The sequence below is a fragment of the Sorex fumeus genome, unplaced genomic scaffold, assembly GCF_029834395.1.
Source record: "Sorex fumeus unplaced genomic scaffold, SorFum_2.1 ptg000037l, whole genome shotgun sequence".
Taxonomy (NCBI): domain Eukaryota; kingdom Metazoa; phylum Chordata; class Mammalia; order Eulipotyphla; family Soricidae; genus Sorex; species Sorex fumeus.
In genome coordinates this window covers 19,878,826-19,902,719 of record NW_026606094.1, presented here as the reverse complement: position 1 = coordinate 19,902,719, position 23,894 = coordinate 19,878,826, and the positions used below count along the sequence as shown (strand labels likewise).

Below are 23,894 nucleotides of genomic sequence, written 5' to 3'. Positions count from 1 at the left end.
ACTCTCATACAATATTAAATACTAGACATAAGACCCCCCCAAATTTCTGCAATATGTCAGAAACATAGCAAAAGTTTCGCTATACTTTGATGTTTTAGAGAATGGGTAAGATTTCCTTTGCTTCAGAATGAAAACAGCATAGGTTTTGGAGTAGTAGACTTAGACTTAGTGGATTTATATTTGACCACATAAGCATGGTGCAGTGGATAGACTATCACTAAAGTATTGGACAGTAAGTGCTACTCAGTGGAGTACCTGGGAAGAGAGACTTAAAATAATCAGCAAAAGGTCTTCATACAAGTATTCATTAGAAAATGGCCGCTGCATTCTATTCTAATTTTTGCGGTAAGATTACTATTATTTTACAAAGTAGCACTTTAAAGAACATTATTTGTGATCATGTCAATGACACTGAAAAGAACAGCTAACATTTCTCAAGCATTTACCCTATGCTTTTATGCTATTTCTTTATCTCTATGGATAGGCAGCCTTATATATTGTACCCAGTGTCCAGATACTGCTTTCATCAAATATCTTCCAGTAAATAAACTAAATATTTAAAACCAAACCACTGGTAAAGAACCTGATATACCAGGCATCATGAACTTAAACAAATGCAATCAATACGAAGAGATTATATCAGAAAGTAAGAGAAAACAAAATCCCATATAGCCTAGTCAGCTTCATTCTTGAGGTCCAAAGTCTGCTATCTACAGGTTAAATATTATATTTATTCCTAAAATAGCTAAATACCATTCTAGTATCTAGGGAAATTTTAAATAATTCCCTGTCTCCATTACTCAGGACACTAGGGGGTAGAGAGGTTACTCTTAGAGCTTACAACACATAAAGTTTCAAACAAGCAATATGTCCCCAAAATAGATGTTCACAACCTTAAAAGCAGATGAAAATAGCTGGACCAGGCAGAATCAAGAGGAAGTTCAACTTTGTTCTGAGAAATAGCTACATAAAAGGAAAAGTGTTGGATCTTTTGCTCAACAACAGCCATTATTTTTATAACTTTTACGTTGGGTAAAAGGTTCAGCATCCACCTGAACATTTCAAATAGCTTTATTTTCCATGTTAATGTTATGAATACCATTATTTTAAGTGAAATAACATTGGTATTTTATATTCTTTCTAGCATATTTTTTTCTAGCATAACTTTTTAAATCAAAAAGCAAATTTGCATTTCTTTTGTAAATTCCTAGTACAAACCCCTTGAGTTTAATCACCTTGACTTTGCATTTACCTCAGTCAGCTGTTACTCTGGTTTTGCCTCTAAGATTACCCTGTGTATAAACAAACTAACTTCTCTTTAAAAATTTAAAATATTCAGAAAGCCTAACCCCAGTTCATTTAGATATCAGAAAAATCACCTTTTATGTTAATGCAGCATTGGAAAAGAACTTATATGACCCATACTCAATAGACATTGGGATCATAAGACTATGCCTTATAAAGCTCATGTGTCCTCAGTACCCTTGTTCCAATACTTAAATCAATTCTCTACCCCCAAATTCATGCCATTAAAAGGTTATTTACCACATAGAGTTGTTTCCACATGGCTCCCCAGTCTCTTAATGTTGATGTCATTTCTGTGATAACAGAATCTTCCGTGGGAATAACCATTTCAAATTGTCTGTGAAATTAAAACAGAATAACAAAGTCTATATGCAAATATCATATACAACAGTTTTCTTTGAGATACCCTAAAAGCGAGACCTGGATAGGAAGCCACTAAGTTATTTTTGGTTCGGCAAACAGTAACCAGTTTTTGATTAATGAAGCACTATGAGGAATGTGGGTTAGGGCAATTTCATACTACTTCATCCAGATGAAATTGAGCAGTATGACAGAGAAGCAACAATTACAGAAGCATTCTACTCTGGTCACAATCTGACCACTAAACATCAATTCATTTAAACTTTTTTTTTTTTTGTGCTTTTTGGGTCATACCCGGCGATGCACAGGGGTTACTCCTGGCTCTGCACTCAGGAATCAGCCCTGGTGGTGCTCAGAGGACTATATGGGATTCTGGGAATCGAACCCGGGTTGGCCATGTGCAAGGCAAACACCCTACCCACTGTGCTATTGCTCCAGCCCCCCACATTTAAACTTTTGAAGAACAAAAGCCCTAATGTGTAATATAATATCACCCAGCTTGCATAAACTGCAAACTTCTCTTTTTAAGCACTAAGGACACAGAACTTAAAGAGAATGACAGACTTGTCCAATGACCGCAGTATCACAGCTGCCAACATCCAAATTCAGTGTCATACATAACTAGATGAAGAAGTACTGATCAAATGCTCATTAGATTTCATTAAAATTCCATTTTTATTATTTGCAAACAATGCCCTGTAAAGTGATTAGTAATGCTATGCATCATAGAACTTATTAAGAAGTTAACACTTTGCAGACAATTGAATAGTTATTGTAAACTGTTCCTGTGATTGGTGTAATATATACTATTTCATCTCTAAAAGTATAAAAACTATTTGGAAAATGTTCAAACCAGGATCTTGTAAGATTTTTGGTGATCCTAATGTTGAGAAGATATATAAGAAAATGGGGGTGGGGAATTTATACAACCTACTTTCAACAGAGAATATGCATATCTTTTTTTGAATTCTCTCAGTTTTTAAACAAGTTCAAAATGGCTAAGCACTAGGACACCCAAGGACAATAGAGAAAAGGGCCAGGAGGATTGCTCCATGACTTGGAAGCCAGCCTCACTTGCTGGGGAAAAGGCAGCTGGGATAGAGAAGGGACCACTAAGTGAATGAAGCTTTGAGGGCTCTCTTGGGATGGGAGATACGTGCTGAAATTAGACTATAGACCAAACATGATGGTCACTTACTACCTGTATTGCAAACCATAACACCAAAAAGGAGAGAGAGAGAATAAAAGGGAATGTGTCTGCCACAGAGGTGGGGGCGGGAAGAATGGGGGGAGGGACATTGGGAACACTGGTGGTGGAGCATGGGCACTGGTGGAAGGATGGGTACTTGATCACTGTATGACTGAAACCATTGTAATCATGAAAGTTTGTAGGCCTGTAACTGTACCTCATGGTGATTGATTTAAAAAAATTTTTAAAAGGTATTATCATTATTACTGTATTAAAAAAAAGTAGTATCATTATTACTGTTTCTCAAAACAATCCTTCTAATTACATGGATAAGAACTATTCATTCAAATTCAAATATGTACATATTTAAAGACAACAACTATTATACAGATAGTAACAACTATTAGACACTAAAGATCAAAGGAAATTACTTCTTAGCATGAGGTTAATAACTATTCTACAGTTCTTTTTTTGATACTTTGTCCAAAGTGTATATACTTGTCTTTTGTCTTCTAGGGTGGGAGAACAGTGCTTAGGGCCTTTGCCTTGCACTTGGCCAACTGGGGCGACCCGTGTTCGACTCCTCAGCCTCTCTCGAAGGGCTCTGCAAACTACTGAGGGTGTCTCACCCACACAGCAAAGACTGGCAAGCTCCCAGTCGCATATTCGATATGCCAAACACAGTAACAAGTCTCACAATGGAGACGTTACTGGGCCCACTCAAGCTAATTGATGAACAATGGGAGGACAGTGGACAGTGGACAGTAGATTTGTCTTCTTGACAACAACTATAGTTACTAAAATCCTTCCCTTGATTTTTCACCAATGGAGTTGCATCTCCTCATTTCATACTGCTGCAAAAATATTTCCCTTGTGAATACCACCCTCCTTTCTAGAGCTAAAACATAGTTTAAAATGTACAACTAGGATTTAAAACTAGAAATAAAAATAAGCAGTAATTTTTCTTTTGAAGCAGCTGTTTACAGTTAGTGATGAATATTTGCCTAAAAGGATTCTAAAATGATCTGATGCAAGGTCAAGGAGGAAAAAAAAGAATTTACTAGAAAACAAGCGTCTTAACATTTTGAAAGTAAAAAGAAAAGTAGCATGACCTCTGTAGGAATTAAACAATAGAGAATGACTAAACCTTTGCAAACTATGATTTAACTTAAGGGCCTCCATTAGGAGGTCTGAAGACCCATGAGAAAAAGAAAGGTAATTTAGCCTGTGGGAAGTTGATTTGGGTTAATTCACCAAAATGTAAATTTTTAAGAAGTACAAAATTTCCATTTTAGATGATGCAGATGTTTTCTCTTAATTATACCAAAACCAAAATTAATGTGCAAATAGTCTATCACAAGTAGTTAGTTACCCCTGAAATCATATTTTGCTCCATTATTCTGAGATATACTTTGCAATTAGTCATACTGGTGGGCCATGGGCCTACTAGTCCCCATAAAATAAGATTCAACATTAATATTCTAACAAGTTTCCTCACTGGAAAAGCAGTCACCTAGCTCTATAAATTCACAAAAGTTTTGAAGCTCATTTTTTCTTCCAGGTAATAATTAGAGAAAATAAAGCCCTGAGCAATTCTAACAATTTCTCAGTTTAGATCTTAAGATTTTTGTTCTATCCCTAAATTGTTTTAATGTTCAGCAAGTCTGTGTCAGGTGGAGAATGTGAACAAAATCTCAAACTTTAACATCAAAAAGTCTGACATGTCTTTATCCATATGTCACATCCCCAAACTAAGAATAAAAAGGGCCATATATTTACTGGTTACCGATGTAAGCAAAAATAAAATAAGGGAAAGAAGATGCTTATGTTAATGAAAATGTTGGTGTTGGTTGCCCAGACTGATCTGCTTTAAGAAGTATCACTTTCAGGCTCACAGCTATAGTATAGCAGGCAGGTGCTCCCCTTGCACACAGCTATGACAAGTTTAATCCTCAGCACCCAAGCCTGTCAGGAGTGTTCCTTGAATGCAGAGCCAGGAGTAAGCCCTGATCGCCACTTCCCCCACCGCCCACCCCCTCCCTAAGAAGGAAGGAATGAAGGAAGGAGAGAGGGAGAGAGGGGAGGATGGGGGGGAGGAAGGAAGGAAGGAAGGAAGGAAGGAAGGAAGGAAGGAAGGAAGGAAGGAAGGAAGGTTGGTTTTTATTGGGTGGAGCTATGCTTGACATCAAATTTACCCACATTCGTTTTTCCCTTCCTCAGTCAGTGTAAGATGGAGGCTAGGTAGTTTTAGCTCTAGAGAAACGAGGGGCTAGGGTTGAGCTTAGGGCAAAGAGAGCAGGGAGGACTGACTGACTGGATCTGCCTAGGGGACACTTCAAGGGTCAGGACAGAGAACATGGAACTCTACATTGCTTTACACAGCTCACTGAGGCAGAAGGGCCAGAACAAAGAGCACCTGGCTGAACTATTTTCTGGGGTGTCTTCAGATTTACTTTAAGGGAGCTGAAGAGAACAAATTAGTTTTGTGGGGAAACTCCAAAAGAACTAATAACTCCCTAATTCACTTCTGATAAATTAGAACTGCATAACATTCCTGAAGGGCACCCAGTTTGAGAGTGTGGATGTGGATATGTGTGTATGTGTGCGGGGGGGGGGGGGGGGTTGGAGGAGGCAGTGACATCTGGCTCTATTCTAAGGAACGATACATAGAGGTGCTAGGGTTCGAACCACTGTTGCAGCTAAAACCACACACAAAGTGACTGTTTAACCTTTGAACTATCTCTCCAGCCCAATTACTAAAAGATTTAAAGCAGGGACAAGAGGACAGGTCAGGCATAGGGTGTGCACCATGCTTACTCCGACCTGGCTCCAGCACTTGAGACTTCCTGAACAGTGCTCGGTGAAGTCCTGGAGGCCCCAAAACCTGCCAGGGTGGCACTGGAGGTCCCTGGCGCTGCTCAGGCAGGTCTGGGTCCTCAAATATAGCGCCACTAGCTTAGGATGACTGGCAGAGTATAGCCAGCAGTGGCCCGAGGGACCCTTAAGCACAACTTGGAAGGTCCCAATATAAATAAACAAATATGAGCAGATGTAGTGAGGGCCAAGAGGGATGAGAGATAGTATGGCAGGTAGGGAGCTTGCCTTGCATGCCACTGACCTGGGTTCCATCCCTGGCACCCCAAGGACCCTGAGCACCACTAGAAGTGAACCCTGCACAAAGCCAGGCATACACCCAAAACAAAACAAGTAAAAGCAGAAATAATTATTAGTCATCAGAATTCTTAAGGTTTTAATCAATTCTAAACATTATTACTATTAATAATATTGCCTGGGCCAGAGCAATAGCACAGTGGGTAGGGCATTTGCCTTGCATGCGGCTGACCTGAGTTCGATTTCTCTGACCCTCTCAGAGAGCCCGGCGAGATACTGAGAGTATTCTGTCCACACAGCAGAGCCTGGCAACCTACCCATGATATATTCGATATGCCAAAAACTGTAACAAGTCTCACAATGAAAATGTTACTGGTGCCCACTCAAGCAAATCAATGAACAATGGGAGGACAGTGCTACAGTGCTAATAATATTGCCTAAAACTACTACTAATAATTTAGATCCCATATATAAGACATATAAAGATTCCCATGACTCTGGGTTTTAATTCTCTGTCTATATCTAAATATAAGCAGTATTTTCTTCCTGCACGGCAGAGCCTGGCATGCTACCCGTGGCATATTCGATATGTCAAAGCCAGTAACAATAACGGGCCTCATTCCTCTCACCCTGAAAAAGCCTCCAATATGACAGCATTGGGAAAGACTAGTAAGGAGAGGCTGCTAAAATCTCAGGGTTGGGACGAATGGAGACATTACTGGCACCTGCTCTGGCAAATCCATGAACAATGGGACGACGGTGATACAGTGAAATACAAGGAACACTCAGGGAATTTATGTCATGGACTCCAAGTCCGTTGCATATGTTATTTCACTACAATCTATACAAGAGAGGATGTAACAACCACTGGATATCTGCCATTGATCATAAGAATCAGTCATTGATTGTAAGCATCAGCCATTTGGACATCTAGTAGAACACCTATAATCTCAAGGTGGGGGAAAGTCTACTAAAACTGAAGAGGCTATCAAAAGAAGGGAATCTTTATACACTCTGCTGAGAATGTAAATGGGTACAACCATTATGTAAAGCAGTATGGAGAATTCTGGAAAAAAGTTAAATAGAAATTCCATACAACTTATTTATCCAACTTTTGGGTATTTATCAAAAAATGAATAAAAATGAACTTGACGACCTATATGGACTAACATATTTGCTAACGCAATATTCATAACAGCCAAGAGCTAGAAACAATCTAAGGGGTCATTGACCAAAAAGCAGATCTTGAACATGTGGTATATATAAACAATATAATATAGTTATTTATAACTATTATTTATATAACTATTATAAAATAGTTATTTACAATGAAATCTTGCAATAAAGATGAAATCTTTCCATTTGAAACGACATGGGCAACCCTAGAGAATATTTAAGTCAAATGAAATAGGTCAACAAAAGAAAGAGAACACATAACTTCACTCATAAGTGGTATATAGGGAAAACCAGCAGATGAGTTAAATAAAACAAAATAAAACAAAACAAAACTTTTGAAGGCCAGCTAATGCTTGGTTACCCAAAGGCAAGGGAGAACATGGGGATGGAGGTAGGCAGGCAGAGGTGGTCCTGGAGAGATACAAATTAGGACAAGTTGATTTCTATGACGCAGCTGAAACCTCTGCTATAATGTAATGATATCTTAATAAACAAAAAGAATCATCCAACTGAATAGCATCTTCAGAAAGTAGCACTGCACTGTAGCACTGTCCTCCCGTCGTTTATCCATTTGCTCCCCCGGGCACCAGTAACATCTCCATTGTGAGACTTGTTACTGTTTTTGGCATATCGAATATGCCAGCCTCTGCCGTGCGGGCGGGATACTCTTGGTAGCTTGCCGGGCTCTCCAAGAGGGACGAAGGAATCAAACCCGGGTTGGCCACATGCAAGGCAAATGCCCTACCTGCTAAATTCAGATTTGAAAGTATTCCTGACTGTGCCTTAAAAATAAGCTTTAGGGGCTGGAGAGATTGTATAGTGGGCAAGGAGCTTGCTTTGCACGCGGACATGTAGACTCGATTCCTGGCACTCCATATGGCCCCTAGAGGTTTGACAGGAGTAAGCTATTGGGTGGAGCCCCAAATCCCCCCAAAATAATAATAAGCCTTAACAGTTCAAGTAAACTATTAGTTTTTGCTATTGAGGAAAAATGCAATTTCTACAGCTAAATCTGTATTACTTCTTTCCTTTTCTTTTGTTTTAGAGGAATCATACAATGCTGAGGATGGAAATTGGCATGCAAAGAATATGCTCAAACCTTTGAGTCATGTTTCCTGTCCTCTGGATTCTTTCCTTTAATCCATAAAATGAAAATTATCCAGTCATGTACTGCATACTCCTTGTGACATGGTGCCAACTATCTGGATCCAAATCTAGGGCCCAGTTATAGATGTACATGGCTAAAAGTTAGTTCTGTAAACAAGGAGGTTCTACTGTCTCATCCTGTGTTATATTACTTGAAGAATTTGTTATCTAGAGAGCTGCTTCAAATGCATTTGGAAACAGACTGGATAAGATATTTTTAAAGCTTTATATGTAAGAATATTGTTAGGATGCCCAGTCCTAACAGTATAAGAAATACCAGGTCAGTGGCTGGAGCTGTAGCACAGCAGGAGGGTGTTTGCCGAGCTGGGTTCAATTCCCAGCATCCCATTTGGTCCCCGAGCACCACCAGGAGTAATTCCTGAGTGCAGAGCCAGAAGTGACCCTGAACAACATGGGGTGTGACCCAAAAAGCAAAAAAAAAATACCATAACATCTATGAGTTTAGTGAAAAGAACACCATTGAAAGGTGTTCTATAGAGCAGGAAAAAGGCTTTGTAAATTGGTCCCATAGGATATAGCATTCTCTTCAATGTAAACAGACAGATTTAGATGCTTACAATTAGCAACGGCTCTAGGAAATTTCTGGAGTTGGAGACACATTCAATAAGTGTGGCTGCCAGGCTTCCCTAACAGCAAGAAACCCAAAAGGGGCAACTCCTACTAAGGTTAGGCTAAAGTCCCAATTTCTAGACAATGAGAACTCTCCAGCAACTTAGATCCTGTAGTTGTCCAGCACACACAGACAAGACTCTTTCATTCTTGCCGCCAAATACCTTGGAGTGCAGCATCTTTATCAAAAGACAGACAATGGCATGATCTGCTTTGGCTCCAGCTTCAAGAAAATTATACTAAAGCTACTAAGCCTTTTCATATTCTACAGTAAGCAATGTTTCTGTGAAAATCTTCCAACTATTAATAACATTCATTTCTTACCCTTTGTTCTTTACACAGGCATTTTTTAAGTGAATGAAGCTGGAAGGAAATATACCCTGAAAGAGAAAACATGAAGGTTATGAGGTTATGATGGCAGGGGAGGTTTTATAAACATAAAAGGCAGTCACACAACCATAATAATACCAGGAACAGGGGAAAATGCCTTTACTGCATGCTAGTGCTTAAAACCAGTTGTAGTTTGGATAGATGCCTCTGCTTGCTACAGTTCATATTATGTCTATATATTAAGATATATTCTAAAATAAGCACAATAAAATATAAAATCTTGCTCCTAAAAAATATGGTTTAGTACAGAAAACTTTTTAAAATTCCATGACCTGTAATAGGGAGAAAGTAAAATAAGAATTTTTTTTTACATACTGTTTTTTAAAAAAAGTTTTGTTTTGTAGCTATTCTTTATTTCTCTCAAAAAAATCGTATGCTTACTTTAAATTTTACACTAAAAATACCACTATGAATTTTGGGATAATATGGGTATTCTAAATCATGGAAGATTTCTGATGAAACTAGCACAATAAATCACCACATTGCCTTTCTGATGAAACAGGAATTAAACAAAAGATGTGCTAGCTTAAGCTCTTTATTGTAGATAAAAGAAAAGGCAACAAAATTGTTCTTTATTGTTAATAGGAAATTGAAAGAAACAACATTAAAAAATTAGCATCAATTTTATTGTCTACTAAATTACAATACCCTCAGAATAATTTTTCATGTTGAACCAACAGAAAAATTCAATTAAACATTTAGGAAAACAAAGTCATCTGAATATATTATTGCTATTGTGAATTCTATGGTAACCTAAAATTTAATAAGAAAATTCTGAATATACAAAAATAAGTAGGAATATAGGTTAAAAAACTCTTCCTCCCACATTTTACTTTATTTCTATATAATATGAATAAGAAATACAGCAATTATAATAAGATAAAATCAGAACAGTTGTTTGGCAGAAGAATAAAAATCTAATAACAAGTCACATTAAATTTTTTTTTCAAATAAACTCTCAAATAAATAAACACTGAAACTACATTTACATGTGCTGTGAGATGTCCAAAAATATATTAAATGAGAACAAAATTATTTAAAAAATTGAATTTGTCTATTTTTTTATCCCTCAGATTCTCTCTCTCTCTCTCTTTTTTTTTTTTTGCTTTTTGGGTTACACCCGGCGATGTACAGGGGTTACTCCTGGCTCTGCACTCAGAAGTTAATCCTGCCGGTGCTCAGGGGACCATATGGGATGCTGGGAATTGAACTCCGGTCGGCTGCGTGCAAAGCAAACGCCCTACCCGCTGTGCTATCTCTCTAGCCTCCCTCAGGTTCTCTTCTAAAGTGACCTAAACTAAATTTAATTAATTAACTAAACACAGTTGGATGATTCAGAAAAATATATATCTAAAGAGAATATGGTCGGGGGCTGGAGCGATAGTACAGCCGGTAGGGCGTTTGTCTCGCATGCGGCAGACCCGGGTTCGATTCCCAGCATCCCATATGGTCCCCTGACCACTGCCAGGAGTAATTCCTGAATGCCGAGCCAGGAGTAACACCTGTGTATCGCCGGGTGTGACCCAAAAAGCAAAAAAAAAAAAAAAATGAAGAGAATATGGTCGAAAGAGTTTAGTTACTTCTAATCTTGAAATGAGAAAAGACATTATTTCTTATTTACAGTCCTAAATCAGAACTAAACCAAAAAAACAAAAACTAGCCTATATGAAGATATTAGAGAATATCAAAAGTATAGGTAAACAATACCCAATAAGAGAGAGAGAACAAAAGGGAATGCCCTGCCACAGAGGCAGGGTGGGAGGGATACTGGGATCCGTGGCGGTGGGAAATCGGCACTGGTGGAAGGATGGGTATTTGATCACTGTATAATTGAAACCCAAGCACAATTTTTGTAAGTCTACAACTGTACCTCATGATGTCTCACCAAGAAAAAAAAGTATCGGTAAAAGTTGAGCAGAATAAAGTAGAAAAACACAAGTATTTTGTGGTATACAGAATAACAGGATGAGGAAATGTAATATAGTAAAGGGCATGGATGCTAATGTTGCCTTGACTATCAGCCTTGACTCCAAATTATAGGGAAAGAAGCACAGAGAAGGAAAGAAATTAAGGGGGAAGATCAGAAAGGGAAGTAACAGGAAACAAGGGTCACAGGTCTTGGTTCCACTGGTGATGTGGGAGTATGGTATGACTGCATCTCCAAAGCACAGACTCAACAACTCGAAAAACATGAGATTGAAAAGGAACATTAAAATGTGCCTGTTAGGGCTGGAGCGATGGCACAGCATGTAGGGCATTTGCCTTGCATGGGGCTGACCCGGGTTCGAGTCCCAGCATCCCATATGGTCCCCCAAGAATCGCCAATAGTAATTCCCGAGTGCATGAGCCAGGAGTAATCTCTGTGCAGTGTCAGGTGTGACCCAAAAACAACAATAACAAACAAAACAAAACAAAATGTACCTGTCAAGGTGGGGGGCAGTGAGGGAGGGAGGGAGGGGAATGGGAAAACATTGGTGGAGGGAAGCTGACACTGGTGGTGGGATTGGTACCGAAATATCATATGCCTAAAACCAAAAACTATCAGTTTTGCCTAAAACTATCAGTAATTTTGTATATCAGAGTTCTTTAAACAAAAAAAATTAAAAACCACAAATATTAATAAGGATCACTGTCAAAATTATAAACCATTAAAACAAAAAATAAAGCAAAATTCATATTAGTTCCTATGGTAACTCCTGAAATTTTTACAAATGTATGTACAATAATAAGACTGAAGGACTGGAGCACAGCAGGTAGGGTGTTTGCCTTGCACGTGGCTGACCCAGGTTCGATTCCTCCGACCCTTTGGAGAGACCAGCAAGCTACAGAGAGTATCCTGTCTGCGCAACAGAGCCTGGCAAGCTCCCCATGGTGTATTTGTTATGTCAAAAACAGAACAAGTCTCACAATGGAGACATTACTGGTGCCCACTCAAGAATATTGATGAACAATGGGAGGACAATGCTACAGTGCTAATAAGAGTGAAAGATTTCTGTCTGAAAGATGGGATGTTCATAATATGGTGATCTGACATTTCAGGTTCCTAAATTCAAGGAACCTTACCATACCCTAGAATAATCCTGCTTCAGGTATGAGCCGGGGGTGTGGGGGCGACTAAAACCTTATGGGAAGAGGGGTGTTTCGGTCCTCCCTTCACGCCCTACCGAGGCCACCAGTTGCCCCCCACTAGCGGCTCTCCAGCATGGCCATGACTCCAGAGCACAGAAACCAATTTCTTAACTATCTGACTTTCAGTAGAAATACTTCCAGGGTCAATAAGTAAAATAGCAGAAATCCAAAACCAACATTTAATTCTTGAACCCAGCTGTAGAAAGCAAATCACTTCACAATGCTTTTTCAGCATGTCTGATTTGGGGCGGGGGGTAAACTCTAAATAATAGTTGTGAATCTTTTAATGAAACAATGAATCTAATCAAAGCAGATAGAGTGTTAACTAGAATTCATCTGCCCCACAGGGACTGGGAGGGTGGGGGGTGGGGTCTTATTGGGGTTCTTCATGGTAAAAAATAAGTATTGGTAAAGGGAAATGTATTTGATATTTTCATGACTGAGACCTAAACCTGAAAGCTTTGTAACCTTTCCCACAGTGATTCAATAAATAAACAAATTTAAAAAAAAAATCCTGCTTCTCATACCAATATTTTACTAAAGATACCACGCAACACTTAAACTGAGGGTTTTGTTTTGTTTTGTTTTTGCAAGGGGGGGGGGAGCACACACAGTGGTTCTCAGAGATTACTCTGGGTCCTGCAATCAAAACATCACTTCTAGAGGGCTGGAGTAGAGGGCTGAAGGTAGGGATGAAGTGGCGGGGCCTTGTCACATGCGGAGCCAAGCATTGAACCTAGGTTGGTTGCATACAAGATAAACGCTCTACCTGCTATACTATTGCTCCAGACCCAGTATTTCTTTGTAGAAGATGTCCTTCCTCTGCCTAAATTTTAACTGATGTCTGTGAAAACAATACTTTAAAAAGACATCTATATAATGAGCTTATTAAGCCCTCTCAGAATTAATTTCAAAAGCTACATAGGACTCTTATTTAAATAGCATATCTTAATGATAACACAAGATCAAAGAAATTTCAAAAAAATCATGAAAATCTATGTTGTTGTTAAGTATTTTAGCAAAGATCCCAACTGCAACTTCAATTGTATAATGAAATGCTGATTTCATTTTTTTTATCCCATAATTAGTTTGAAGTAATAATTTTTACCTTGATATTTGGGTTTTTTAAGGCAAATCCTCTGTACCAGCCTGTGGAGAAATAACCATAGTCATATTTCAAAGAGCCATTGCAATCATTTAAAGGAAAAGGTTGATTACAAATAAATCTCTTCTTTTGTTATGGCTAAACTATAGCTTCACTATTGGTGAGTACTTAAAAATGATTTAATACTATATTGGAGATTTACATAAAGATAAAAATATTCACAATGAAAGGAAACACATTAAAATCAGAGCATCAGGCTTAAAAATTCTGGCTTTGCTACCTATTTGTTATTTAATCTCAGACAAGGTAACTGATCTTTTAAACACAATTACTCTCATTATATTTACCTATTCTGCATACTCTAAAGTCTGAGGGAAGTTGGGGCTGGAGCAATAGCACAGCAGGTAGGGCGTTTGCCTTGCACAGGACCAAACCAACACAAGTTTGATTCTCAGCATCTCATAAAATTCCCTGAGCATCACCAGGAGTAATTCCTGAGTGCATAAGCCAGGAGTAGCCCCTGTGCATTGCTGGGTGTGATCCAAAAAGATAAATAAAAGTCTCAAGGAAGTTTAAGAATTTATACAATATATAATTTCCAAATTCTCTTCATTTGATTGCAAAGACAGTGCAGTAAAGTGTGGGAATAAATCTGCACATCCTTCAGCCAAACATTTTGAGTTATGACCAGTCTGATAGTATAAGAAAAGTGAAGCCAGGTCTGATCCTCTAGGGAAACTGATAGGCACTCTCATTAGCACATCTAATACCTAAGTGCACCACAATTATTATTTCTTAGAACGGCTTTCACTTCACCTTCAAACTCTTCTGAATTTCGTAGCACTATTCTTAAGTGAGGAGTCATCATTCTCACAGTTTAAAGCAAGTACAAGATGACAGTTAAGATGATATCTGGTTATTACATAACTCCTATAAATGCATTATTTTTAATTATCACTGCAAATATAGAAATAATTTTGCTTACTGATAAGACATTATTTTACCATGTGATAAACACCCTCACCTTTCACCTTTGAAAAGTTGAATTTTCAAAAATATATATTCGAGTTTTTCATTTGGGTATATTTGTACCTTCTAAGTTTTCTATGACCGAGATCCAAGCACAAAAATTTGTAAATCTACAACTGTAAAAAAAAAAAATCCCGCCAAAGAATAAAAACTATGATTTATTTATTGGCCATAAGCCATATTCTCTGAGAAACTGAACTTGAAAATCTTCAAATATAGTACAAGTTTACCTCCGAAAAAAAAAAAAAGAATATATTGTAGAGCTGCAAAGATAGCACCTTGGACTAAGATGCAAAGCATGCTCTGCATGCAGAAGTTCTATGCCCAGTACCACACAGTTCCCAGAGCATTGCCAGAAATAATCTCCAGAGTCAGGAGTGGCCCACCCCAAGAATCATCTGGTGTGGCCCCCAAACAGAAATGAATACATGGCAAAATAAAGTGCCTGAAGAAATAAAAATCAGTCTGATGGAAACAAAATAGACCAAGATTGAAACTACATATCAGTGCTTATGATGAAAAGTCATTTCCAAGAAATACATTATTCTTGAAAAATTTCTAACAGCAACTAAAACATTTTTGAGAATTACAAAAAATGTTACTGAGTTATTGGAACAACCACACTAAAAATATTTTAGATTATAAAATAGCTCCAGTTGGTTATGAATCCTATTTTTATGCAACAACATAAAACAGGCTTTTTAATTTATCTGTAAACAATGTTGAACTAGATAAAATGCATCTGACAAGTACCAAGAAAACCTTATTGTATTTTTAATCATATCTATTACAGTGGGAAAATAACAGTCCATAACACCAACATTTATGGTCAAGCTCTAACCAAATGTAATATTTCAGTAAGGGATTAGACTTTAATCGATAATAAGCCTTAATATGATAAAATAGTTTGTCATATATGTCTAATCTTTAGGAAAAATGAATATTTTAAGATGTACTTATGGAGCTTTAAAATTGGATCACTTAAAGGTTGATGACATAACCCAGAACTGAGTGCAAGATTTACTGATAGGAGGCCAAAGTTCAATCCATGGAAATACATATTTGCCTGAGTATAGAGCCAGGAGTAGCCTTAAAGCAGTGCTCAGTGTGGCCCAAATAAATGTGGTCACATTTTATATTTGAGAAAGTCATTTCTACTCTGGGTCTGTTTCATGCCATCCTGGGAAACTACCAGATTCTAAGAAAGGCCTTCTGGTTTGGCACTGGGTCATGAAATCCCACAAGCATAGTGACTAAAATTGCTTTCTATTTTGGCGTTTAGTGATGTAAGGAAATACTCGGAAAAAAACCGCATGAACTTATATCAATAGATATTTTCCCATAAGCCAAACATTATTATACAAGAAATAAGATTTGTGAAAAATGGATCACTGTAACTACTAGAATAATTCTGGAGATTAAGTTGGTATGGATAAAACCTGTAAACTTTAGATTTGGCAATCCACTTCCATCACTACGAGCCTACTCACCATCACACTTTTCCAGGATCTGAACTGTGTCTCCAATTTCCAAAGACAGGCCATATGGGACGGTTCCTCGAAAACTGGCAATAACTGTAAGAAAAGACATAGAATCTATGAAAAAAATCGCTTCAGCTCATTCTACAGGTTGCTATTAAACACTACTGACCAAGAAAAATAAATACAAGAAGGAAAGAGATAATTAGAACCTGATGCTGTATTTATTTCAATCTTATATATATTTTGCAGAGTCCAATCATTAAGTTAATGTACTTTCCGACATCCTGGCTGAGAGTACTATAAACATATTTTTCAGATGTTGAATTTGCTAAATAATTGGTAAAATACCAAGAATGTAGCTCAGTAACATGCAAATAAAGATACTGTTTGCAGAGCTCCATAAGTATCTGGGTCCTCTGATTTGTCACTATATTAATTCCTTATCCCGGTCCTGAGGCTACAGTAATTAATAAATATGTGCTCAATATAAATAAAGAGCATGTTTCTTAATTGTCATTAAGCTTGGGTATCTTTCAATTATAGTGTGGAAGACAGTCTTTTCCCTAGACTGCAAGCTCTCTAAGAGAAAGGGGTGAAGCTGGTTGTTCCTTAATATTTCCCAGGATTTAGTCCCACATTAAGCCTAAAAGCAGACTTGCTATGTAGTAACCGATGCTACCATCTTATATAGTAATGATTACATTCTCAATTTGGACTATATACATACCCACCATGACTTTCACATATGCTTTAGCTCTGATAGCGTGTAGACAGGAGTGCAAGAGTGTACTTAGCCCTACCCTGTGGTTATAGAACAATAATAACAATAATTTAGAATAATAAAAAATGTGAAACATTTTGTATCTGTGAAGGGATAACATGCAATACAGAGGTAATGTGTGTATAGTCAGTCATCCCTGGGCAGTTCAAGCAGCTACAGAGAGAATGAAATGTTGTGAGTTTCCAAAGCATAATAAGAAAAGAAAGGAAAAATAATTGAAATGCACCTCAACCCCTGGAAAGAGAGGAATGATCTCCTGTTAAAGGCTTGCAAATCACATGAAATTTGACAGTAAATACGTGATTTTTAAGATGAAAGTATTATGAGTAAAACGCATAATTCTGATTCGGATAGTGAGATTTATATATAATCCCAATCTACCAAATATATTATTGCTAGTGCTGTGAATGTATCTTAAAAACAATATATAAATCTGTCAAAAGTCAAAATATACTAATAAGATATGGGCTTTTAGAGACGTTTAGAGTCATTCCATAACAGCAAAAATTAACATTAGAAATAAAAACACAGGACAAAAAAAAAAACACAAACCAAAGCACATAAAGTGGATGAAAATAACTGCATAGTAACCAAGTTAGAACATTTCATACAAGCACTAATTCATGATGTCATTTTCTAACTATAATCATAAATGCCATATGGCCTCATATTAATGTGTTAGAAGATGTTTACTCAGAAAACAATCAAGGGTCTGCATATCTTGACAGATTACTGCACATCACTTTTAGAGACCTGTTCTTGCAAAGGATCAACAACCCAACAGATGGTAGATTGATTACAATTTAAACGACTTCAAAACAAGCTTACACCCTGAATTGTTTTTCTACATCCATGAAGTTATCTTAACCTCTCACAACCCTCCTGGTTGTGAAATGCACGTAGCAGTACACTACATGCATTTCATTTCTTCACCTTCCCTTCGTGTTTCAATACACATTGTCTAGCTCATACGGTTCTGAAACTACCCTTCTCAAGTCACTAGTGCACGCTCACTGCGATCACATTCGTGTCACCTTCAGACATCTATTAGCTCCTGCATCTTTTACTGATTCTCTCATATTCTCAGCCATCCTCTTTAGAACATCCTTTCTTCGCCTTCTTTAAGAAAAGGGCTTGATATTCAGCCAGAATTCTAGTTTTAAGATCTTGTAGTATAAAGGCTGGTGTGGGAAAATTAACATGAAATTTGGCTCCATGAGTCATGGATTTGAACCTCAATTTGACCACTCATTTCTGTGATTTGGAAGGCGGGCACAAGCATCTCATAATTCCCAACATGTCAATAGGTATTGAGGCTAACAATGAAGGACTAAAAAACATAATGTCAAATGAAGTGATGCTCTAATCAGAAAATACTATTATCTCTGGTATATGCTAGTCATGTAATAAACCTCTCATTAATTAAACTGTGCTTTTCATTTCTATCTATCTACACTCTCCCTTTTTGGAAAGAGTTCCACCAAGACTTTCAATAAGTGACCATGATTCTTCACCTATTAACTTGCCATTCCTCTTGATTCCTGACTTGTCTAATACAAACTTCCAATTGATGCTATATCAGTTCAGATGTCTAACAGCCGAATGTAACCAATGCCATCGCCAAACATATTATCTCCTCTAATTTTGAAAACAAACCTGTTATTTTCCTTCTTCCCATAACCCACCTTTTACTAAATATAGTAGACTAAAATATTAGTCTTCTTCTAGTTCTCCTTCTTCCATTCACTGACTGGAAGACAGAAACCCAGGGGTCACTCACATCAACTGCATCCACATCTCAAACTACATAGTCAATCTATCTCCAGAGCACATCTAAAAGGTCTTCCAAGGCCATCCAATTCTCAGCATCTGCTCCCCCACAGTACTGCCACCTTTCTCTTGCCTGGACTTTCCTAGAAGTCTCCCAAGAGGGCTATTTCATCTTCCTGTTCAGTATATCAAAGCACCAAGAAAAATGTAAAACTCAGTACTGCAGCCTGTATGGTTTTTGCTCTTCTGTCTGATTTTATGTTCTAAGTCTCAACCCTGACTTCTTATCATCTGCACATAAAGACCTTTTTATTATACCTTCCTCACTCCCACACAGAACATGGTCATGAATGACCCCTTAGAAGACATGCTATCCTTTCCCACCTTGGCAGGTTAAACCAAATTCTTCTTATAAATAAGAGTTCAATGGGCCTTTCTTGGGACAGCCTTCCTTGAAACTCATCCCTCACTCTATGACATTGTACTCAGTGCTTATGCCATGTATCACTCACACACACACACACACACACACACACACACACACACACATGCCATTGTTTACAACAGACTGAATATTAGTAGTTAGTTGATTTTCATTACCGTTGTACACCCAGTTCAGTATACAGCAAATACACACTCTGAGCTCAATAAATAATCACTGAGAAAATGAGTGAGGACATAGTCATTATTGTTAAATGTTCCAGTCTTAAACGATCAAATTCCTTTATGACTGGCAATGCTATTTTAAGAGGATACTCAAAATTCTAAGAACCAAACTATATTACCTGTGAAAACACATTCTTTCATAGGAGCCGTTTGAAATAAAGATGACAGTTTGGGTGATAACTGTGAATTATCTCATTTCTTACTCAATCTGACTATGCAGGTGAGCTCTGATTTTATTCTTTAATGGCAAAACCTGGCAAGCTACCTGTGACATATTTGATATGCCAAACACAGTAACAAGTGTCACAATGGAGACATTACTGGGCCCGCTTGAGCAGATCGATGAACAACGGGAGGACAGTGACAGTGACAACTATATAATATTTGTTAACTATTAAAACAAGCCAATAATTTTTTTAATACCCTGTACTTCATCTGCTTCCTCTCTAAGACAAAAGTGCCCACCAAGGTAAACTGAAAGGTCCCTTCCAGCCCTCAATCCTGAGGGCATAGATGAGACCATTCTGCTTAGCAGAGACATGGCATAACACATTTTAAACAACCCCGAACAAGCCTAGCTTGCGTTTTAGTCACAGTTTGATTAGTAAAAAAATGGACATTTGTTCCCACGTCACTTGATAAAGTTGAAGGGAAAGATATACTCTCTTGCGATTTTTCCGAGCTCACTTTCTAGCTAGCTACCACTCATAACATTGCTTAGTATGCTGAAATCTCAAACTCCATTTATACAGGTCACAGGGTCTTTACACATAGTGTTTCACTTTGGGGAGTAGCTTTCCCTACGCCTTCAGTGTTGGGGATGGCAAAGAAGTATTGGTTTAAGTTCTATCAAGAGTGGTTCTTTCAATTTCTTATGGCTATCCCCCCTTTTGCCCATCTTAGGATCCTAATGTAATTAATTACTCTTTTATCTGTGTCCCAAGAGCACTTTCACAAAACTTAAACTGTAAAAGGCATTGCTGTATTATTTGTGTCCTTCTTATTATCTGTGTCCTTCTACCTGAGAACAGGCTGAAGAGAATTTTTTTTTCTCTTTTTGGGTCACACTCAGCAATGCACAGGGGTTACTCCTGGCTTTGCACTCAGGAATTACCCCTGGAGGTGCTCAAAGACTGCATGGGATGCTGGGAATCAAACCCAGGTTGGCCGCATGCAAGGCAAAGGCCCTACCCACTGTGCTATTGCTCCAGCCCTGAAGAGAAATTTAAGGTAGACTTTGATCTGGCCCCTTTTAGAATGGCAAGCCAGTTTCAATCTTCCAGTTACATAATTCTACTTTGCAGACCATCAAACTCATACATGCATGCATGAATGCTTCATTATTTATGCTTCAGGTTATGAAAATAAAAGTTGGAAAGGTAAAATAGTTCCAGGCAAAAATGCCAAAGATCTTAAGACATCATCGCTCAGGTTTATTAGTGGTAGCAGGTAATGTATCTTAAACTAAGGAAAATTGGTTTAGCTGAGCACAGTTGCAAAGACAACACATTCACAAAACCTCAATTAGCATTTATATAAAAACAATTAAACTCTCCATTTAAATCCATTAAATTCTTCCAAGCGTTTTTTGCAGGAAACAAAGTTACAGCTGAAATGCAAAATTACAGCTGAAAATCCCAAGCAATAGAACAGAAAGTACCAGTGCTTGCCTTGTCAACCCTGAGCACAGAGCCAGGAGTAAGCCCTGAGCACCACTCGGTGCCCCAAAACAAAATATGTTGTTTCCCCAATTATTATAAAGAAGTTATGTCTTTATACAAAATTCCTCATTGTACCTTTCCAAGGGCATTTCCCACTAAATACTGAGGTATAATAAACATAAACAAATACTGTCTTATTTTCTTTTCCTGTTTGTAACCAAACAAATTACTTAAATAACTACAGAAAAGGACCTAAAACACTGAATCCAAGGAACAGAAAATATTAAAATCCAAGCCTATTATTTCACAAAAGCCAAGAGAGCAAAGCTGCAAACAGCACATAAAAACAACTGCACGGCATTGGCTTTCTCTCTGCTCTTTGCCACCTTGTAAATATTTATTCAGGTAAATAAGCCTACAGATATAAACCCAGCATAGAGTTAAGCCCTAAAAATTGTAGAGTAGGGAAGAGAGATAGTTCCATGAGCTGATCGCAGTCAAAACCTATTTTGTTATAATGTGAAAGGTCCAGGTTTGATCCCTGACACCCAGGGTTACTCAAGCATCACAGGGAAGAAACACCCAAGGATGGAGAGAATAGAATAGCCAGATGTGGCCCCCAAACCAAAACCCTGTCCCCCAATACATTCAGATGTGTGTGAGCTAAAGTGTTAACATGTACATTTTGTAAATCAGATTAAATGTATCACTTATAATGATCTTCCTTTAGATAGTAACAGTTCAATACCCATTAACAATTTATTAGTAATTAACTGGCTATGGCAAACATTTATGTAAATGAACTTAAGAATTTTCCAGGGATCAGAGGGGCAGTAGAGAGGGTAAGGTTCCTGCCTTGCACGTAGCTTCCCTGGCCTTGATCCCTGGAATGTGATTTGGTCCCCTGTGCCCAGCTAGGAGTGATATCTGAGCGCAGAGTCAGGAGTAAACACTGAGTTCTTCTGGGTATGGTCTCAAAACCAAAAATAAAATTCAAAAACATAAACAAAAACAAAAAAATTCCAGGAATATGATTTAGAGAAAGTAGAACTAAGCTATAAAAATAGGATTCATTTTTTTAGTTCTAATGATACTACTTGGTCATACAAAGAATAAATTTATGCCTTGAAAGTTTTAAATTTAAAAACAGACTCACAGAATTCTGACTTTAAAGAGTAAAAATAGAAACATTATGTTTTTAAAAACCTATTATTATAAGTCAACCATGTACAGTGTAGACAATAACATATCCTTCATCATTTTCCAAATAATATTTACAGGAATTCTACTCACCACAATTCAATTCAAGCCTGGAAAATGCTGCCCTTGCCCTTTACGGGCTGACAATCTAAGATAAATGGAATATAATGTAGAAAAATAAAAATAAAAACACTTTGCCCCTATGACACAAACGAAAACAACCATCTCTCATCACTGAAGTTATGGCTTCGCCTTTCTAATAAAAGAATCTCCCTACTCATGCACAGGTTATGATCTGCAAGGTCACTTGTGAGCTATTCACAACACAAAAACTACTCTGTTCTTAAGTTCCCAGACTGTCCCGCAGGAGATGAGGAGCTACAGACAACATCAGTAATTAGATAAACTTTTTTTTTCTTTTTGAGGGGATACTCAATGGTGCTCAGGGCTGACTCCTGGCGCTGTTCGGGGAACCATATATGGTAAGGGGATCAAACTAGTGTCAGATGCATGTAAGGGAAGCACCTTAGCACTCTGCCCCACAAAATAAACATTTTGATGTGTGTAGATGTAAAATCTCATATACTCGCACTTGACACATAGCACTGACAATTAGGACGTGATGATAAAGCAGAGAGTGATCTTGTGGGTATTGTAAAGGAGCTCTGTTCCTCCAGAGCATGTTAAAATGAGTTTTTCTATGCCCTGATTCATTTCACATTATATATCAGGCTCTGGTTTGTCATCTATAGATGTACACTTAGCTCTATCGATCTCTAAGAGTCTGTTTGGGAAGGGGGCCTACAAATGGAGAAGGGAGAAATAGGCAGTTTTTCTGAAGAATCTGGATAAGAACTGGAGGAAACACAGAAAAATATTTCTAATCCAGGTATTGTATTTCATGAAATGGTGAAGTGTGGAAAAAAAAAAAGAGTAAGGAATTGCTTCCTCTGCACATTTACACAAACAGTCCCCTAGGGAAAGATAAACAAGGGAGGGGAGGGGCCAAGGCCAGCCTGACCAAAGACAGGACCTTTGTCATGGCTGTCCAGGGCTGGAGTACAACTAGAAGTCAGCTGGGGATTTCTATGGGTGCTGTCACCAGTGTAGAACTATCTTTCTCCTTCTGTCTTTGTTTCTTCACAAGATGATGTTCAGAACAAAATGGGACATTCAAGGGATTCATGTCAAGGGATTCACAGCTGGGAATCAGTATAACATCAACATTAAGGGAGCGTGTTGGGAAAGGAAGAAAAATGTGAACACACTAAAAAAATCTAAAGTGCCATGCTCTGTCTTCCTACCTTCAGCCCACCCATGTGATTAGAATCTGCCCACATTCTGGTAATGAACTGAGTCTCTGTATCTCACAGACCTCACACACACACTGACAAGGTGCTCATCTATGCGCCCTTGCAAAGAGGGGTCGATTCACATGATCCCTTGGCAGTACATGAACCCTTCTGATTCCCCAGAGTTGTGAACATACTCTTCACCTTGCTCATCTTGCCTTGCTACAAACGCAAAAGGTTTTGAGACATGTCCTACTGCTCCATTCTGGCCTAAGTGAATGAAAACTCAGAAGCATACTGAATAATAGGTATTGTTGTACTTGACATCATAAAAGGAATACTAGAAAACATATTGCTGACCTTGACTATTAAGAAGATGGTTCCATCTCATTATATCCACCAGGGATTTTGGAGCTTGAGTCTGCTGGATTCACCACCATTTGGACTTAAGGAAAACATGAAACGTAGCAGTG

The 23,894-nt window shown here is 37.9% G+C and overlaps 1 protein-coding gene across 4 annotated transcripts in view; it reads right to left on the bottom strand.

Moving 5' to 3' along the window:
• The window catches only part of DOCK4 (dedicator of cytokinesis 4), a 473,166-nt gene that overhangs the window by 255,182 nt on the left and 194,090 nt on the right, over positions 1–23,894 (bottom strand). For all 4 annotated transcript variants that reach the window (XM_056117998.1, XM_056118001.1, XM_056118000.1 and 1 more), the window contains exons 2-5: positions 16,061–16,144; positions 13,545–13,585; positions 9,242–9,297; positions 1,546–1,642 (exon numbers count right to left, since the gene is read on the bottom strand). In XM_056117998.1, coding sequence (XP_055973973.1) covers positions 1,546–1,642; positions 9,242–9,297; positions 13,545–13,585; positions 16,061–16,144 — 278 coding nt within the window. The remainder of the gene's footprint in view (positions 1–1,545; positions 1,643–9,241; positions 9,298–13,544; positions 13,586–16,060; positions 16,145–23,894) is intronic.